The sequence below is a fragment of the Oncorhynchus mykiss genome, chromosome 15 (genome assembly GCF_057628025.1).
Source record: "Oncorhynchus mykiss isolate SJ-2025 chromosome 15, ASM5762802v1, whole genome shotgun sequence".
Classification (NCBI taxonomy): Eukaryota; Metazoa; Chordata; class Actinopteri; order Salmoniformes; family Salmonidae; genus Oncorhynchus; species Oncorhynchus mykiss.
Window position 1 is genome coordinate 43,074,412 of NC_143036.1, and position 19,803 is coordinate 43,094,214.

Consider the following 19,803-nt stretch of genomic DNA (forward strand, 5'->3'; position numbering starts at 1 on the left):
TTATTTACAGCCATCCATTTAAAAAATGGGAGACATTAAAGATGTGAAAAAACATGATTGTGTTTAGTTCAACCTCAAGTAGGGGTATATCAAATGCTAAAGCCCTTTTTAAGGATTGGCCATTCACTAGCCTAGTGTCAGTGTGAGTGTTTGAGTGTGACTGTATTTGTCAGTGTGTTACATCAGCCAGTACTAGATGCATGCATAAATTAATAAAGGGCATGTCAACCAAAACTTTTCTTTGGTAATACAAATAAGAGTTTATCAAAGAACTGACCCACTGAAATTCAATTATTTTATATTTATTTCACAAATTAGACAGGTACATCATTCTGTTGATTTCAAGAACCATCATCGGGCACAGCTAACTGTTGATTGGCTGCATTCGTCAGGTGTAAGTTGGCGGTGTGACGTGATTGGCAGCGTCATGTCATAAGGTGGTCGGTTTATTCTTCCCTCAGCAGGAAGTGAAGCCCTTCCAGTAGAAGTTCTTGCAGCCGGCTTTGCGCTCACGGGGGGGAAGGTTGTTGGGGTTGCCCACTGAGCGCTCCAGCTCCACACGCAGGTCCTCTTTAGCCCCCGCTGGGGACACCTCACTTTCCTGGGCCTCAGGCAAGGACAGTTGGGATAGAATGTCCTCCACCGCTCGCTTACTCCACTCCTACATGCAGGAAAGACACACATACTTTGGGAGAATATAAACAGACACATATACACATCGGCACAAGCTAATATCAACAACAGCAAAAACAAACCTACACGTACACATACAGCAAAATACACTCACACAAAGCGAATCTCATGTGTGTGCACAAACACACACAAATGTAATCACCTCCACATTAAGGCAGTCAGTGTTAGTTTTCTTGTCTCATTATGTTCCCGATTCCGACCTCAGTTAAGCGCTGGTTTTTATGCCCTTTTCTCTATGTGCGTATTCTGACCTTGAATTTAAGCATGAGAATAGCATGACATTCACCTGCTATTTATTCAGAGTGGAGATCTAAGAAAAGAAGATGTGGTGAAGGTGTATCTACAGATAAGGAATGAATCAAACCACTGTATTTTTTATGAATCTATATATTTTGTGCGTAAAGGCTCTACAAATCATTTTTTCTACAATTTAAAAAAACAAATGATTTAGACATACTTTCCTAACCCTAAAGAGTATTTTTTAATCTACCAGTTGGTGATGAAACTGAGACAAAGATGCATAGATTCTAAACCCGTTCTCTCAATGTATTCTATTGAGTTTGTCAACGAAATTATCATTAAAAGGTACACCTAAAGGGATGACTGAAGATAAATATACTGAACATTTGTTGGCCAGCAAGTGGGAGGGTTTTCAATGGTTGAACTACATTTATTCAGAGTGCGCAAGGTAAAACAAATAAAAATAGTAGCCACACCTGCAGAACACGTTATGCGTCTGAATAAGGTAAGTCTGAAAACCAAATGCTTAGATGTGCGTAGGAAAGGCTTATATTCCAAAATCGGAATCAGCCCTATCTGCACAGAGAACAAAAGCGTTGCTGTAGCACACTGATCCAGCCAACAGATTGACTAGAAAATGGAAGGGTGGATAGAGAAATATTTGTTTTCCATCAACAGATAATTGAGAACAGATAACTGTTGTGTGTACAAAAACACACAACAGCATACAAACAGTTCCATTGACTTTTTCATGTTTGGTAGTAAACATTTAGTTTGTAAAATGAGAAACGTTCTAGATGAGGTGCTGCAATATGCACTGTCTGGGTGATCGGTCAATGACCTTAACTAGTGAGTCATTAGTATGAGAAAGTGGCATTCAGACAGACGTGATTGTCAGTCATAGGAGGGAATGATGGAAATCTCCTTCTTGAGAAATATCATTGTCTATTGGAGTTCACACCCCTATTACATGCAACAACTGCATTTTCACAGTGTCTTCTATGCAGATGGATGTGTCTGTGACACAGAATGAACTAAGAGACACAAACTCCCTACTGGACACACCACATCATTTCAACTTGGATAATTGGGTAATTGAGACAGTGATCAATGAGATTACAACCTGTATTCACTCACCCAAAGCCGAAAATGTGTTGAATTTCCAATGTATTAACACTATGATTTCAACCATCTAAAAGCACACTAAATTCCAATGGAAAAACAATGTCTGGTTTTTATTCGGGTTGTCACCTAAGTGTCTATAACTGCTCTTTCAACCATTTAAAAGCACAGCAAAGTTGAAATGGGAAAAGAATGTCAGAAATGTTGTTTATTCATACATCAGATTAATGTATCACTGTGCTTCATCTAACAGCAGAACCAAATTACCTGGATTGCAGTTGAGATTACATTAAAAGTACATGGTGCAAATAAGTGATCAATGCCGTTCTAGATTCTGCTCAGAATATTATAGCAATTTTTTTGAGCAAAATCAACACATACCTGCGAAGACCTATGCATGCTATCTTGAACATGCATACTTTATATGATTACATAGATATTTATAGCTACAGTAACCTCAAAATGTGGCCATGGATGTTTTACTCATGTTAAGGTTAAATGTTACATTAGTTTGTAAGATAGCCTTAACTTTAGGCTATTCACTGTAATTACAAAAGTAATACTGAATTGTGTTTGGTTTACAATGCAACAAAATACAGCTTAAAGGAAATCTGAGCCACTGGTTTAATCAAATTCTTCAAATTGGAGACGTAAATTCAACATATAACTTGTCGCCAAGTTAATAGGCTGTCTATTGTATTTCAAAGGTGATATTGAATTGTGTTTGGTTGTCAACACAACCAAATATCAACATTTGAAGGAGATGCAAATTCTGCTTGGATAGTTCCACCTGTGCCACAGACTTTCATTCCAGTTTGTCTACAAATTAATAATTGATATGTTGGATTTACATTTCCATCTCAAACAAAAATCTAACTTAAAGAATATGACTAAATCAAATCAAATTTTAAATGCACTTTAAATAACATTTCATTTGATATTGTCCTATTATTTAACATTGATGTGCATGGCACAAATGAAACTATGCAAGCAGAAGATACCACTCCTTCAAATGTTGATATTTGGTTGTTTTGGCAACCAAACACAAATCAATATCACTAAATATCATTACATTTGAAATCAACCAGAGCTTGAAGCCAAAGGCCTATTGTATTGTCTATTTTAAGTTGAATTCTACGTGGGATTGAAACAATAGCTGTTGATTACTTTTCAAATGCTATCTAAGCCTAAATAGCATCATTAATGATATGAGTGATAAAGTATGGTCACATTTCATTTGCTCTGTTAAACCTACTCTTTGGAATGTCTTCGATAGCAACAGTGAATCTATTTAGTTTTTATGTAGAGATCGTTCAACAAACATTCTCACGATAGCACATTGGTAATTGTGTGACAAATATCATCACTAAGCAGGGCTGGGCTTGGTTAAAACCCTGGATGGGAGACCAAAAGATAGCTGTAGATAGATTCTCCAGTAGGAGATGTTGCCCAGCCTGCCTCTTTTCTCTTCTGATAGTGGATATAACGTTGAAGATGGTGTTTTAAAGGTACGAATTCAACATATTTTATACAAGGTGTGTCTATGTTGACATTTGGTTACCATGATGACATAATCCTGTGGTTGAAATATCACCCTCAAAACAACAGTTTACGTTGACTTTTTAAAAATCCAGTGCATTTTCCCATGTAGATTCCACATCACAAGACATTGACAAATTACAGTGAAACAAAGTTGATTCAACCAGTTTATGCCTAGTGGGTCCTTTTAGAGAGTGTGTTGACTCTGTCTACCAACAATGACCTTAACCAAACCATTCCAAATCATGTCTTCAACACCAGAATGAGAGAAAATACTTATGGGATGGGAGTTCTGTATACAATAACAGTATATAACTAAAACAGCACCTCTACTGTATATAACTATCAGACCCCATTCACACTTGCATGTTTTGGCATGACAACTGAAGTTATTACTTGTAGTCCAGGAGTAATCAAATCTGAGCCAAGTTGGGTGCAAATAATTATCAGGTTGAACAGAAGACCAGCAGCACGCTGGTCTTCTGTTCAACCTGATAATTATTTGCACCCAACTTGTGTCCCGGGTCTAAATCAGTCCTTGTTTAGAGAGGAATAATGAAAATCAACCGTGGAACTGATTTGAGGTCCAGATTTGAATTTGCCTGATTAAAGAGGTACACCAGACCTGTTAGCTGTAGTGAGTCTATGCCCTAGTTTGTGTCTGAGAATGTGATAACCTGAGCACAGACTGTTTACCTGAATTCCATTGTGGGTAGGTGTGTAAGTCTGTTCCACTGTGAAGCAAAGGGCAGTGTACTGTATGTTACAGTGTGGACTATGCTGTACCTGTTTTACTAATGACACATTCTCATGTTCTCATAGTGTCATTAGTGGTGTTCCTGAATAGTTGTGTGAGTTGTACCCTACTGTACACATTATTTTGTGTCATGACACAAGCAGTGCATGCTATCTGCGTGAACACCTCACCTCACTTGAATAGTGAAATCCTGTGAGCGCAATAACGTAGCTGTCCTGTTTATTCTGGTATTCTTTGTTTGGTATGTGTGGGCCACAGGAAGCTGCTGAGGGGAGTGAATGGAATGGTATTAAACACATGGAAACAATGTGTTTGATACCGTTCCATTTATGCCATTGCAGACATTACTATGAGCCCGTTCCCCCCAATGAAGGTGTCACCAGCCGCCTGTGGTGTGTGCCAGTGCCGTAGGCTGCATACCTGTGTGGCAATGCCAGCGGCACGAGCCCTCTGAAGGAGTCTGCGGCTGCGGAGGTCCAGGTCGGGCTGCGAGGCGGCTCCTTGGCTGCAAATGGCCAGGGCCAAACCCAGCAGGGCCAGGGCACAGTGGATTCGGCAGACCTTCATCTCCAACAGAGCTGGGTTTTGTTTGCAGGGATGAGACGCGGTGAGACGAGCTGAGCTGGACCGGGCTATGCTCGATCTGGATCAGTCGGTATGGAGCAGGCCTGGTACTGTTGATGGGGGTTCTGTGGGGCTCTTATAAAGAGCTTGCCCTCTCAGCTCATCACTCTGCTTCCTGGGTTAAGTGACAAGTGGCCTGTCAGGGCGTGGGGGGCTGCCCGGCGATGATGGAATGCAGTGTTGTAAACCACTTAGAAACACTGGCTGCTTTCTTTTCGTCACAAAGGCAGCTCCTCTGAGACGTGTTGATTTAATATGGAGGCGCGACAATAAAACAGTTAGCCAATATGGATTTAGCACACACGGCTAATCTAAGTCAAATACAACCAGAAAATGTCTGCTTCATTAAAAGCCTTTATAAACAGGAAGCAGGAGTCATCACTAAAGTTTAAAATATTAAACTTACGTGATGACATCACGGAAGACTGCCAAACAAAAGATTCCTCTAGCAGATTTTTGGTGGGTTAATTAATTACCAACATATATCGCCATTGTGGGATCAGTAAAATCAACTGATTAGGCTTGGTTTACATACAATATTAACATAATTTAGTTTGCAATGGTTAACACAGTTTCCAAGAATTACGAGGTAAACATTGTATAAACCCTACCGTTGCACTTGCATGCAGGATTGTGGATATGTATTTTGTTGAAGTGTGATTTGCATATTTGTAAAAGCCTATTCTGAAAGGAATAATAGACTGAGTGCTGTCTGCCTGACAGACAGCATTACATAGAATGTCTTGGAATAAAACCAAATGTTTTATATCAGACTCAATCTAATTAATAGGATACATATTTTTCTATAAGAGTTATTTCAGTTTATGCTGAAATATCTGCTTATTTGCACAAAAGGCTGCATCATACTGTAGATATTGCCACTGTGTTAAATTTTACTGTAGCTCTTCACTGCTCCCTTGTGGCCATGGATTACAGACATAAACTACAATAAGCTTTGCCAGACGTTGTCAATGCAATTTTAACCCTCATCCCCAGGCTTAATTGCAGCTGGTGGACGACATTATCGCAATTTTGATCAGGAAAAAAACACAAAAGTATACTTCTTCATAAAAACTCATTGAATGTCAACAATATAAACTAGCAGGGAAAAATGAACACTCATTTATTACAATTAAATATTGTCATGCCTACTTACATTTCTCTAACTGTGTTACAACTACACTATTGAGCTTGGAAATTACAGATTAACTGTACAACTGTATGATTAATGGTATAGCAGAGCTTGAGGCTTGTTAAAATTACATGTAAATTACATTTATGAGTTGCAGCATTTCCACGGCACAGAACATTTGCATCGGACCCACATGCACGCACACACACGCACAATCGCACTGTGGCGGAATAATCAGAATTAGTTAGGTAACATAGATAATTAAGATGTCTTTTCCGGATAATATGCTTATATGATATGCTTGTTATTAGAATGTATCCCTTTGGACTCTGGTGTTGGCAGTTGCACTTCCTCCCTCAGCGGGGCTCAGTCACCTGGTACCCAGAGAGGGGAGAAGCCAGGCTTGTCTTTCACATGCAGAAATAATTTCCACCACAGCACGCAAGCATGCACAGAAAAAAAACAGACAGGTGTGATGAACCCAGACAGATTCCATTCTGAACTGTTTCAGTTCATTAGAACCATTGAGGGAAAACCATTGGGCATGCAATGGGGTCTGAAACCCTTATTTGTTTAATACATGTGGCTGCTGCTTGCAATACAGAATAACAAGAGCAACCTTTGAGTTCATTTCCATGCGCAGTTATACATGGCAGTTTAAGTTATCATACCCCTATGCTTCTGGCTGAGATAAATTAAGATGATACAGTAGATGATATACACAGTAGTATGGCAGAAAGTTAAGTCATTCCTGTACCTTTGTGTTAATTTAGCACCTCCTGGAACAGAAAACCATTCAACTCAAGGCTGACAACATTCACCACACAGAAATTAGCATCGGAACACAATGTTAATGAAGTACATAGGTTATACAAAAGAGTGCAACAGTATCCACTAATTCATTAAGACAACACTTTTCTGGGTATTTATCTGAATTGATTTTGTTTGTGTCAAGTACAGTACAATATTTTGTTTGAAAAGCAAGGAAGCACTTGGTACACTATGTCAGTTAAAAGGCTGGAGGCAAGGCACAACATTGGAAAGCTATAAGGAAACCAAGGTGATATTATTGTACAGATAAAATGGAAATGCAGAGCCTACTCACTTTGGTATTAAAAGTGATCAACACAGTGGCCATGGTTCCATTGGAAAGAATACATAGAAAGAGTCTAAATTGAATTTTATGCAACACGCCAATGGACAGTGAAATAATGATAACTGTATCTCTCCATATAAATACTACTCTTAAGCTCAATCTTTTTAAAGGGCCAAGTTGAGAGCATGTTAACAAATGCTTAATCATATTATTCAATATCTCCCTGACAAAGTGATTATTACAACATAATTGCTCTTTGTCCATTGTGGGTATACAGCAGTATTCAACCAACTACAGTGTTTAGAAATGTAAGATAACGTTACTAAGAACTTCTAATGAAATCAGATCTAGTGATATGAGCGACACGTTTCATTGCTAAATGCTTTTTTGGTAATACTTTACTTATGTCGGTATAATGCATTATGACTTTTTATAAGCATGTATTGGCTCTCAATCTTTTATACAGATAAATCTGTTCAATCTTTCTATGTGACTCAAAAATATTGTTAATAACTCAGGATCACTGAGATGCTACTAAGATATTGTTAGAGTATCATATATTTTTTATGACAGTGCATTATACTTGCTGGCTTTAAGTGAAATGATAATGCTTTTCCCTCAAAACTCAATTGCAGATATCAAAACTGATCCTAGTTCAGCTGTCTGGCCTTAACGGCTGATCTGTAACTGACTGATCATCTTCTTTCATCCCCCTAATGGTTAAGATTAGCTTTGGGGGTAAGGTACCAATCTTCTACCAGATTGCTAGCATACTCATAGCACCCAATGGACAACATAACATTCAACAAACAAACAGGCCATCAGGTAACTGGCCAGACAGTTAAAGTGGAATTCCACCAGTTTTTAAACGTATATTCATTATTTACAACAACATTATTACTTTTTACTTTTGATGACATCATCATGTGGCACTTTCTAAGGACCTTTTCTTCTTATCATTTTACTACAGACCGTAAAACGTGCCGTTTGCACATATGTGGTATGGTGCTGCAGATAATGCTGGAGATAATGAATATGAGGTTTAAAAGTGGTGGAATTCAATCTTAACTTTTCATTCAAATGTGTATCCAGTCATGAGAAAAAGTTGTTTCTGCCCAGCCAAAATGTGTTCAGTCAGTATGCTGTAGATAATGGAGCAGTAGTAGCAGTAAGGAGGAGTGGCTATGCACACTGCAAAACATCTCTGGATTCAGAGGGAAATTCATATTTTTATTTGACTAAATGTGAAAGAGGGGAAGGTGCAAAAGATGATCACTCTTTTTAAAAGCATGTTTCACTTTTGCACCATGAATTGTGGATTATTTTAGATCTTTTTTTTGTGTGCGTATTTTATATTTGCACAACACATTTAGTATTATTTTTGACTTTTGTGTGAAGACAGCATTCCTCCTCCTTGTTACATAGCATCCAACAAGAGCCATCAGGCAGTCAGAAACGTTGTCAGGCAGTTAACTTTCCATTCAAATGTATAAAAAAGACTGGGGCCTAGATTCAATCAGTTCAGCGTTAACCCACAATATTCAACAACTGCATAGCATATCATTTGTTGTTTAGGGACGTGTCGGTGGTGTAATTGCATTGGAGCTGTCAAATTCACAAGCTGCTCCCAACTTTATACACCAAGTCGCATTAGTAAACATCCCATGCCATTACAAGTTCAAACACTGGAAAGTGTGAATCCAGACCTTGATAAGGCTGATATAAATCCTTATTATTTTGTTGAATGATTTTTAAGTTAAGCCCCCTTAAGTTAATACTTTGTAGCGCCACCTTTTGCTGCGATTACAGCTGTAAGTCGCTTGGGGTATGTCTCTATCAGTTTTTCACATCGAGAGACTGAAATGTTTTCCCATTCCTCCTTGCAAAACAGCTCGAGCTCAGTGAGGTTGGATGGAGAGCATTTGTGAACAGCAGTTTTCAGTTCTTTCCACAGATTCTCGATTGGATTCAGGTCTGGACTTTGACTTGGCCATTCTAACACCTGGATATGTTTATTTTTGAACCATTCCATTGTAGATTTTGCTTTATGTTTTAGATCATTGTCTTGTTGGAAGACAAATCTCCGTCCCAGTCTCAGGTCTTTTGCAGACTCCATCAGGTTTTCTTCCAGAATGGTCCTGTATTTGGCTCCATCCATCTTCCCAATCTTCCCTGTCCCTGCTGAAGAAAAGCAGGCCCAAACCATGATGCTGCCACCACCATGTTTGACAGTGGGGATGGTGTGTTCAGGGTGATGAGATGTGTTGCTTTTACGCCAAACATAACGTTTTGCATTGTTGCCAAAAAGTTCAATTTTGGTTTCATCTGACCAGAGCACCTTCTTCCACATGTTTGGTGTGTCTCCCAGGTGGCTTGTGGCAAACTTTAAACAACACTTTTTATGGATATCTTTAAGAAATGGCTTTCTTCTTGCCACTCTTCCATAAAGGCCAGATTTGTGCAATATACGACTGATTGTTGTCCTATGGACAGAGTCTCCCACCTCAGCTGTAGATCTCTGCAGTTCATCCAGAGTGATCATGGGCCTCTTGGCTGCATCTCTGATCAGTCTTCTCCTTGTATGAGCTGAAAGTTTAGAGGGACGGCCAGGTCTTGGTAGATTTGCAGTGGTCTGATACTCCTTCCATTTCAATATTATCGCTTGCACAGTGCTCCTTGGGATGTTTAAAGCTTGGGAAATCTTTTTGTATCCAAATCCGGCTTTAAACTTCTTCACAACAGTATCTCGGACCTGCCTGGTGTGTTCCTTGTTCTTCATGATGCTCTCTGCGCTTTTAACGGACCTCTGAGACTATCACAGTGCAGGTGCATTTATACGGAGACTTGATTACACACAGGTGGATTGTATTTATCATCATTAGTCATTTAGGTCAACATTGGATCATTCAGAGATCCTCACTGAACTTCTGGAGAGAGTTTGCTGCACTGAAAGTAAAGGGGCTGAATAATTTTGCAGGGCCAAAGTTTGAAATATCCAATAAATGTCGTTCCACTTCATGATTGTGTCCCACTTGTTGTTGATTCTTCACAAAAAAATACAGTTTTATATCTTTATGTTTGAAGCCTGAAATGTGGCAAAAGGTTGCAAAGTTCAAGGGGGCCGAATACTTTCGCAAGGCACTGTATATAATCAAGTCAGGTATAAGTATTTTGACAGTGACACAATTTGCATCATTTTGGCTCTGTACGCCACCTCAATGGATTTGAAAGGAAACAATCAATATGTGCTTTAAGTGTAGTCTTTCATATTTAGTTTAAGGGTTTTGTCAAAATTATTGTATGAACCGTGTAGGAATTACAACCATTTTTATACATAGCCCCCCAATTTTAGGGGCTCAAAAGTAACTGGACAAACTAACAATCATAACTTAAATTGTGAGTTTTAATACTTGGTTGCCTGAAGTCTGGAACCCATAGACATCACCAGATGCTGTGTTTCTTCCATGGTGATGCTCTGCCAGGCCTTTACTGTTTCCAGTTCCTGCTTGTTCTTGGGGTGTTTTGCCTTCAGCAAGTGACATGCATGGATTCAGGTCAGGTGATTGACATGGCCATTGCAGAACATTCCACTTCTTTGACTTAAAAAAGTGTTGGGTTGCTTTCGCAGTATGCTTCGGGTCATTGTCCATCTGCACTGTGAAGTGCCGTCCAATGAGTTCTGAAGCATTTTGCTGAATCTGAGCAGATAATATAGCCCTAAACACTTCAGAATTCATCCTGCTATTTTTGTTCCATCAGACCAGAGGACATTTCTCCAAATAGTACGATCTTTGTCCCCATGTGCAATTGCAATCCGTAGTCTTGCTTTTTATGGCGGTTTTGGAGCAGTGGCTTCTTCCTTGCTGAGCGGCCTTTCAGGTTATGTCGATATAGGACTCGTTTTACTGTGGATATAGATACTTTTGCAGCTGTTTCCTCCAGGATCTTCACAAGGTCCTTTGCTGTTGTTCTGGGATTGATTTGCACTTTTCGCACCAAAGTACGTTTATCTCTAGGAGACAGAACACGACTCCTTCCTGAGTGCTATGACGGCTGCGTGGTCCCATGGTGTTTATACTTGTGTACTATAAGTTAGCATAATACACAACAAGGTTATGGTTATTTTGCTGTTAACATCTGTTCTAGGGTTATCTCTTTCTCAACCCCCGTCCTACTCCTTACCATTGAGTTAAACAACCATTTTACCCTGCACCAGCTGTTAAAGAGGCATTTACAGTACAAGTCTTCAATGGTATCAATCATTTGAGCTTGAAATCATGAATTCCAAAAGAAAACAAATGTTATTTGCGTCTTTATGTTTAACATGATTTATCAATGTTTATAAGTTAAGTTGTCAGAGCGGGAAGATGCTTTCAACAACCAAAGGATGTATGAAGGATTCATGATAGCTTTTTCAGAATTATTGTACAGATGAACGTGGTACATTCAGGCGTTTGGAAATTGCTCCCAAGGATGAACCAGACTTGTGGAGGTCTACACATTCTTTTTCTGAGGTCTTGGCTGATTTACTTTGATTTTCCCATGATGTCAAGCAAAGAGGCACTGAGTTTGAAGGTAGGCCTTGAAATACATCCACAGGTACACCTCCAATTGACTCAAATGATGGAAATTAGCCAATCAGAAGCTTCTAAAGCCATGACATATTTTTCTGAAATTTTCCAAGCTATTTAAAGGCACAGTCATCTTAGTGTATGTAAACTTCTGACCCACTGGAATTGGGATACAGTGAAATAATAAGTGAAATAATCTGTCTGTAAACAATTGTTGGAAAAATTACTTCTGTCATGCACAAAGTAGATGCCAAAACTATAGTTTGTTAACAAGAAATGTGTGGAGTGGTTGAAAAAAAGTTTTAATGACTCCAACCTAAGTGCATGTAAACTTCCAACCTCAACCCTTCTAAACTCGCTTGAAAGAGAGTGACCCCAGCTGTCGACCTAAGCCCAACTGTGCATCCGGGTCACGCCACCACTGCTACTGACATCACACTGCTTGATTAGCAAGAACCACTTCCTCCTGATTTGTCTCACACTGAGGCTCAAACCCAGGACCTCTGCTTTGCTAGCACATGTGACAACATATTAACTTTTGGAGCTATCAAAAAACATTAATTTGATAGTGCCATCGGCTCCAACGCAGTTACACCTCCGTCATCGCATGATTATGCTAAGCAGTTGTCGGTTATCACGGCTTAATGCTGAACTGATTGAATCTAGCCCTGGATCACACTGACCATCTACCGTAAAACAGTCCAGTGGTTTAACAATACAAACAAAATACAGACAAGCTGTAAAACTGAGAACAAAACGTCAGATTGAGCAGAGGCCACTACTGGGTTGCATCTCATAGTATTTCCTAGTTTCCTTGTGCGCTCTCCTTCTGTCCTTCCCTTGCTGAAAACGTCAAAGTGAGGTGAGGAGAGGACTGGAGGGGAGGAAACATGGAAACGAGGATCAGCACTTGTAAGAACTGAGACATCCTTTGGTCTCCCAGGAAGCACCATGATTGAAATGCAAGAATTAATCAGTCTCTTTGTTGCCCTACAGTGGCTGATAGTGGGAGGTGCATCTCCAGTTCATTCCCCATCAGTTCTTTAGCTCTTAGGGTCGCTGCCACTGCTTCATACAGACCTGACAACGACTGACTATACTACCCGGGCAGTCTCCCTTCACTGTCTGAGGCCTGGGTTTACTGCGGGAGGAAGAAGTTTGAGCATACGTCAGACCACATTACAGCAATGCATTGATGAGTACTCTGCTGCGATGTTGCAGCTGTATGCACAAAGTCACTTATATAATTATTGAACTAACTGAGACATGGTTTTCAAATTAATATGAACGTCTGCATACGGCACTCACTAGAGTACTCGATAAAGTGAAAACTTTGGGTAAATGTGCACTGTATAATGAATGACTATGCTTGTTTTACCTGAACATGTTTTCAGGGTCCAGGGAGGCCAGCCAGTAACTGTAGGAGTCAGTGTAGTAGTTGCATGTCCCTCGCCCATGGCACTCAATGAAGGGAATCTTCCGGAACTCTTCTAGGCAGGAGCCCGGAGAGGCCAGGGGCTGGCCAGAGCCCTCCGCTCCAGCCCCTGTTTGCTGTGAACACACATGACATATATTACATGATTTGATATGATATAGGACAGAATGTCATCTTCAGCAGAAGAGCTCTATTACCTGCAAACCAAGGCTCTGCAAACCAAGGCTCTGGACATATGTATACCTATGCCACTCTATAGACATTTGTGGATAACATTTGCAGAGACACTAGTCTAAGAACGGAGCATCTTGCAGCGTCCATGAAGAACGGAAGATGGACATTGGTCTCCTGCTGTGCCCCTCTGATATACACACACACATATTTGGGTCTCGATTCAATCTATGTCTCTGAATCGTTACAGATTGTGCGATCAAAATGTAAAGGTGATTTCCAATTGAGCCCGACATATGCAGCATTTAACAGTCTCCGCTAGCGTGGGAACATTGCCTTTAAATTTGAATCATGCTGTAAATCCGAACTTCAGCACTACGGATTGAATCCAGCCCTTGGTTGAAGAGGGTGGAGTAGTAGCGCTCGCTGAGCAGTTTAGGGGTTAAGTGCCTTGCTCACGGGTACAACGGCAGGTGATCGCATCTAGGACACTGATGGCAGCAACCCTCTGGCACACTCTAAATCAGATTTTCCCTATCAGGCATGAGATTCAAACCATCAACCTTCCGGTTGCTGGCCCACTTCTCTAACCTCTCTGTTGCTATGGCATTGCGTCACCATAAGCAAGTAAGCATAGTTTTCAGTTACTAATTAACCGCCATTATACTATGGCCTAGATTTCTTCCTGGCCTTGAGTTTTTACTGACCAGGTAAAAATTCTGTTCAGGTAAAAATGTAGTTGCATTCCATTCAGCTACTGAATTAACCCACCCATACAAGTGTTTCTCTTTCTCAGACTGTAGTTCCTACCATGACAAAAGAGTAGCCAGCCCAGAGAGAGAGCCAGCCCCGTGGACAAACAGGGATTTGGTTTGTCTGACTGTGAACAGCGATGATGTTTGCTTTTGTCTCACACACTGCACACCTGAAAGAGAGGGAGAGACCACCAAGTTATAATACAGTGCAAATACGCTATGATTGATTGATTGATTTTATTTGCCAGTTTAAAAAAATACATACTGTATACACAGTACATACATACATACACAGTACACATCGGTTCATAAACAGACATCACATTGACTCTGAAGAGCATGCTTGGGCAGACAAGGAAACTTGTCATGCCAGCATAATTGTCAATGACATTTAATTCACTTCAGTTTTGCACAATTGCGATAACTTTTACAAAATTCCCAGGTTTTCAAAAAATCCTGGTCGGAAGATTCCGCACTATTCCAACTGGGATTTCTGGATATTGGAAAAAGTTACCAGAATTTTGCAACCCTAATTTAATTCAATACATCCCCTCATGGGCATTTTACCCAGCAGAGTGGGGATTTCCCTTATTTACTTATGGAGTGAAAATCAAGTTCTTCCTGTGTTATGTCTAGGACAATCTGTTCAAACCAGTGTAAACTAGAGCAGCACCTGCTGACATAGCTCTCCAGTGAACCACCAGAGATGAGGGCCATGTCGCTTGGCATGGCCTCATCCGTGGACAGCCAGTAGGAGTAGTCGTTACGGGAGGCGTAGCGGCACGTGCTGTCCGTGTTGCAGAATAAGAAGGGCATGGTAGAGAAACGAGGCAGACAGCTTCCCAGTGTACCTGGACAGCGGGCAAACCAGAGAAATAGAATCAATGTATTTCTATTGGGCAGACAGCAGCATATCCAGGAGACTGAACCGTTGCTCTGTTATCAAACAGAACGGCAGGGAGTGGGTTCTTCACCGGAGACTGTGTGTCTGTATTTGGGTTATATAGTGTATGTTCATGGATATCTGTGTGTGTGCGTGTGGATGTGTGTTTGTGTGAATGCGTGCATGTGTATGTATTTATATATGCATCCATGCATGGATGCGCATGCACATGTGTGTGTGTACTCATACCCAGATCCTGGCCATGACCTCTGTTGTTGCCGTTGATGAAGAGGAGGGAGTATCCGGAGTAGATGAAGTTGCTGCCCCCTGGGCACAGGGGCACATTCTGTCTCTGGCTGTGACGGGTGAATAGGAAGCCGTCCTCTATTGGCCCGGCAAAGTAAGGACCTGGAGAGCCCCGGGGGCCTTTGGCTCCTGGAGTCCCCTGCTCACCTTGGATACCTGAGGAAACAATCCCATGGACTTAGTCTCTTTTCACAGACACTGTTTAACACTTTTGGGCACTCTGCAATTGAGACATTCAGGGATAATAAGTAAGATTCCATGTATGGATGAGGAGCCTCTGGTATACAGAGCCTTCGAAAGTATTCAGACCTGGACTTTTTCCACAATTTTGAGATGTTTCTACAACTTGATTGGAGTCCACATGTGGCAAATTCAACTGATTGGACATGATTTGGAAAGGCGCACACCTGTGTATATACAGTGCCTTGCGAAAGTATTCGGCCCCCTTGAACTTTGCAACATTTTGCCACATTACAGACTTCAAACATAAAGATATAAAACTGTATTTTTTTGTGAAGAATCAACAACAAGTGGGACACAATCATGAAGTGGAACGACATTTATTGGATATTTCAAACTTTTTTAACAAATCAAAAACTGAAAAATTGGGCGTGCAAAATTATTCAGCCCCTTTACTTTCAGTGCAGCAAACTCTCTCCAGAAGTTCAGTGAGGATCTCTGAATGATCCAATGTTGACCTAAATGACTAATGATGATAAATACAATCCACCTGTGTGTAATCAAGTCTCCGTATAAATGCACCTGCACTGTGATAGTCTCAGAGGTCCGTTAAAAGTGCAGAGAGCATCATGAAGAACAAGGAACACACCAGGCAGTTCCGAGATACTGTTGTGAAGAAGTTTAAAGCCGGATTTGGATACAAAAAGATTTCCCAAGCTTTAAACATCCCAAGGAGCACTGTGCAAGCGATAATATTGAAATGGAAGGAGTATCAGACCACTGCAAATCTACCAAGACCTGGCCGTCCCTCTAAACCTTCAGCTCATACAAGGAGAAGACTGATCAGAGATGCAGCCAAGAGGCCCATGATCACTCTGGATGACCTGCAGAGATCTACAGCTGAGGTGGGAGACTATGGCCATAGGACAACAATCAGTCGTATATTGCACAAATCTGGCCTTTATGGAAGAGTGGCAAGAAGAAAGACATTTCTTAAAGATATCCATAAAAAGTGTTGTTTAAAGTTTGCCACAAGCCACCTGGGAGACACACCAAACATGTGGAAGAAGGTGCTCTGGTCAGATGAAACCAAAATTGAACTTTTTGGCAACAATGCAAAACGTTATGTTTGGCGTAAAAGCAACACAGCATCACATCATGGTTTGGGCCTGCTTTTCTTCAGCAGGGACAGGGAAGATGGTTAAAATTGATGGGGAGATGGATGGAGCCAAATACAGGACCATTCTGGAAGAAAACCTGATGGAGTCTGCAAAAGACCTGAGACTGGGACGGAGATTTGTCTTCCAACAAGACAATGATCCAAAACATAAAGCAAAATCTACAATGGAATGGTTCAAAAATAAACATATCCAGGTGTTAGAATGGCCAAGTCAAAGTCCAGACCTGAATCCAATCGAGAATCTTTGGAAAGAACTGAAAACTGCTGTTCACAAATGCTCTCCATCCAACCTCACTGAGCTCGAGCTGTTTTGCAAGGAGGAATGGGAAAAAATGTCAGTCTCTCGATGTGCAAAACTGATAGAGACATACCCCAAGCGACTTACAGCTGTAATCGCAGCAAAAGGTGACGCTACAAAGTATTAACTTAAGGGGGCTGAATAATTTTGCACGCCCAATTTTACAGTTTTTGATTAGTTAAAAAAGTTTGAAATATCCAATAAATGTCGTTCAACTTCATGATTGTGTCCCACTTGTTGTTGATTCTTCACAAAAAAATACAGTTTTATATCTTTATGTTTGAAGCCTGAAATGTGGCAAAGGGTGGCAAAGTTCAAGGGGGCCGAATACTTTCGCAAGGCACTGTATAATATAATATAAGGTCCCACAATTCAGAGTGCATGTCAGTGGTCTAAGGAATTGTCTGTAGAGCTCCGATGCAAGATTGTGTCGTGGCACAGATCTGGGGAAGGGTACCAAAACATTTCTGCAGCATTGAAGGTCCCCAAGAACACAGTGGCCTCCATCATTCTTAAATTGAAGAAGTTTGGAACCACCAAGACTCTTTGTAGAGCTGGTTGCCCAGCCAAACTGAGCAATCGGGGGAGAAGGGCCTTGGTCAGGGAGGTGACCAAGAACCTGATGGTCACTCTGACAGAGCCCTAGAGTTCCTCTGTGGAGATGGAAGAACCTTCCAGAAGATCAACCAGCTCTGCAGCACTCTACCAATTAGGCCTGTATGGTAGAATGCCAAGACAGAAGCCACTCTTCAGTAAAAGGCACATGACCACCCACTTGGAGTGCACCTAAAGACTGAATCAAGATTCTCTGGTCTGATGAAACCAAGATTGAACTCTTTGGCCTAAATGCCAAGTGTCACGTCTGGATGAAACCTGGCACCATCCCTACGGTGAAGCATGGTGGTGGCAGCATCATGCTGTGGGGATGTTTCTCAGCGGCAGGGACTGGGAGACAAGTCATAATTGAGGAAAAGATGGACGGAGCAAAGTACAGAGAGATCCTTGATGAAAACCTGCTCCAGAGCACTCAGGACCTCAGACTGGGGCGAAGGTTCACCTTCAACAGGACAACGACCCTAAGCACACAGCCAAGACAACGCAGCAGTGGGTTCAGGGCAAGTCTCTGAATGTCCTTGAGTGGCCCAGCCAGAGCCCGGACTTGAACCTGATCGAACATTTCTGGAGAGACCTGAAAATAGTTGTGCAGCGACGCTCCCCATCGAACCTGGCAGAGCTTGAGAGGATCTGCTGAGAAGAAACTTCCCAAATACAGGTGTGCCAAGTTTGTAGCGTCATACCAAAGAAGACTTGATGCTGTAATCGCTGCCAAAGGTGCTTCAACAGTGTACGGAGTAAATGGTCACTGTTTTGAGAAAAAGGTCTACAGTAGCCTCAACAGCACCCTCTAGGGCAGCACCATGGTGTAGCCAGAAGACAGCTATTTTCCATCTCCCTCTGGGTACATTGACTTCACAATACAAAACCTAGGAGGCACAGGGTTCTCACCCCCTTCCATAGACTTACACAGTAATCAGAGCTCTTGCAGCATGAACTGACATGTTGTCCATCCAATCGAAGGATAAGAGAATCTAGTACTGAATAAGCTACAGCTAGATAGCACTGCAGGGCATATGTGGTGAGTAGTTGACTCAAAGAGAGAGAAAAGTTTCAAACAAATTAATTTCTTAAAAAATGAAGAAGAAGCAGCAGAGTGTGAGAAAGAGGGACTGTTAAATAGTCCCCAATAGTTACCCTCCGCCCAGTACCCTGCCCTGAACTTAGTCACTGTTACTTACCGCCTGGTACTCTACCCTGCACCTTAGAGACCCTATGTATATAGTCATTGAACTCTGGTTACTTTAATAAGGTTTAAATACTGTTTTACTCATTGCATATGTACAGTGGGGCAAAAAAGTATTTAGTCAGCCACCAATTGTGCAAGGTCTCCCACTTAAAAAGATGAGAGAGGCCTGTAATTCTTCTTAGTTGAACTTTTACTTACTTAGCAAACTAATGCAGCTAATTTAGCCTACTCAACAACCTGACTCAAACAGAGAGGAATCCTATTTATGTTAGCTAGCTGGCTAAGGCTATCCAACACTGCAACTCTTTCAAGGTAAGTTTTTGGTTTTATTAATGTATTGCCAAATACAGAATTTCTATATTTATTTCTATATATTTTAAATGCCACCAGGGCCCACTGGTGTAACTGCCTAACTGCTTGCAGTACACTGTACTGCGTGATTGTACACATGATTTGTTGTACATTTGATTAGTAGGTTGTCCATTAAGCCCACCTTGTGGTCCAGGTAACCCTCTGTCTCCCTTGGCTGCCTGGAATCCAGGCAGTCCTATTGGCCCATCTAGGCCCAAGACACCTTTTGGACCTGGGAGTCCTGCAGGGGACAATAACACATGGCTTCAGTGATGAACTGGACATAATACTGATGAGTGAATCCTTGATACACATTAGTTTGAGGCCTATGAGGAACTGTGTTACCTACCTATGTAGTGGTTAGTGGATTTCACACTCATTAGGCATGATCACAGATGGTTGAAAACGTCAAATCTGCATTATTATTTTTTAAATGTCAAAGTTACTCAAGCATTTCATAGATAATGTACAGTACATTTGGAAAGTATTCAAACCCCTTGACTTTTTCCACATTTTGTTACATTACAGCCTTATTCTAAAATATATTGAATTGTTTTCCCCCTCAATCTACACAGAATACCATAGAATGACAAAGAATGACACTTGTCATTCAGGCCAAATAGTTCAATCTTGGTTTCATCAAACCAAAGAATCTTGTTTCTCCAT

General features: G+C 41.0%; 2 protein-coding genes across 2 annotated transcripts in view; both read right to left on the bottom strand.

The window, feature by feature from the left end:
- Positions 1-287: 287 nt before the first annotated feature.
- LOC100136751 (preprosomatostatin II) lies at positions 288-5,024 on the bottom strand. Its single transcript, NM_001124703.1, is given in 4 exon segments — positions 288-584; positions 587-661; positions 4,772-4,784; positions 4,786-5,024. Coding segments are annotated over 4 exon segments (348 nt in total). The 5' UTR covers positions 4,919-5,024; the 3' UTR covers positions 288-457.
- A 1,050-nt stretch (positions 5,025-6,074) lies between these two features.
- col4a3 (collagen, type IV, alpha 3) overlaps positions 6,075-19,803 on the bottom strand; it is a 129,605-nt gene continuing 115,876 nt past the window's right edge. Inside the window, exons 47-52 of the mRNA XM_021563185.3 lie at positions 19,280-19,378; positions 15,268-15,480; positions 14,809-14,986; positions 14,191-14,305; positions 13,153-13,325; positions 6,075-12,915 (exon numbers count right to left, since the gene is read on the bottom strand). Coding sequence (XP_021418860.1) covers positions 12,825-12,915; positions 13,153-13,325; positions 14,191-14,305; positions 14,809-14,986; positions 15,268-15,480; positions 19,280-19,378 — 869 coding nt within the window. The 3' untranslated portion in view covers positions 6,075-12,824. The remainder of the gene's footprint in view (positions 12,916-13,152; positions 13,326-14,190; positions 14,306-14,808; positions 14,987-15,267; positions 15,481-19,279; positions 19,379-19,803) is intronic.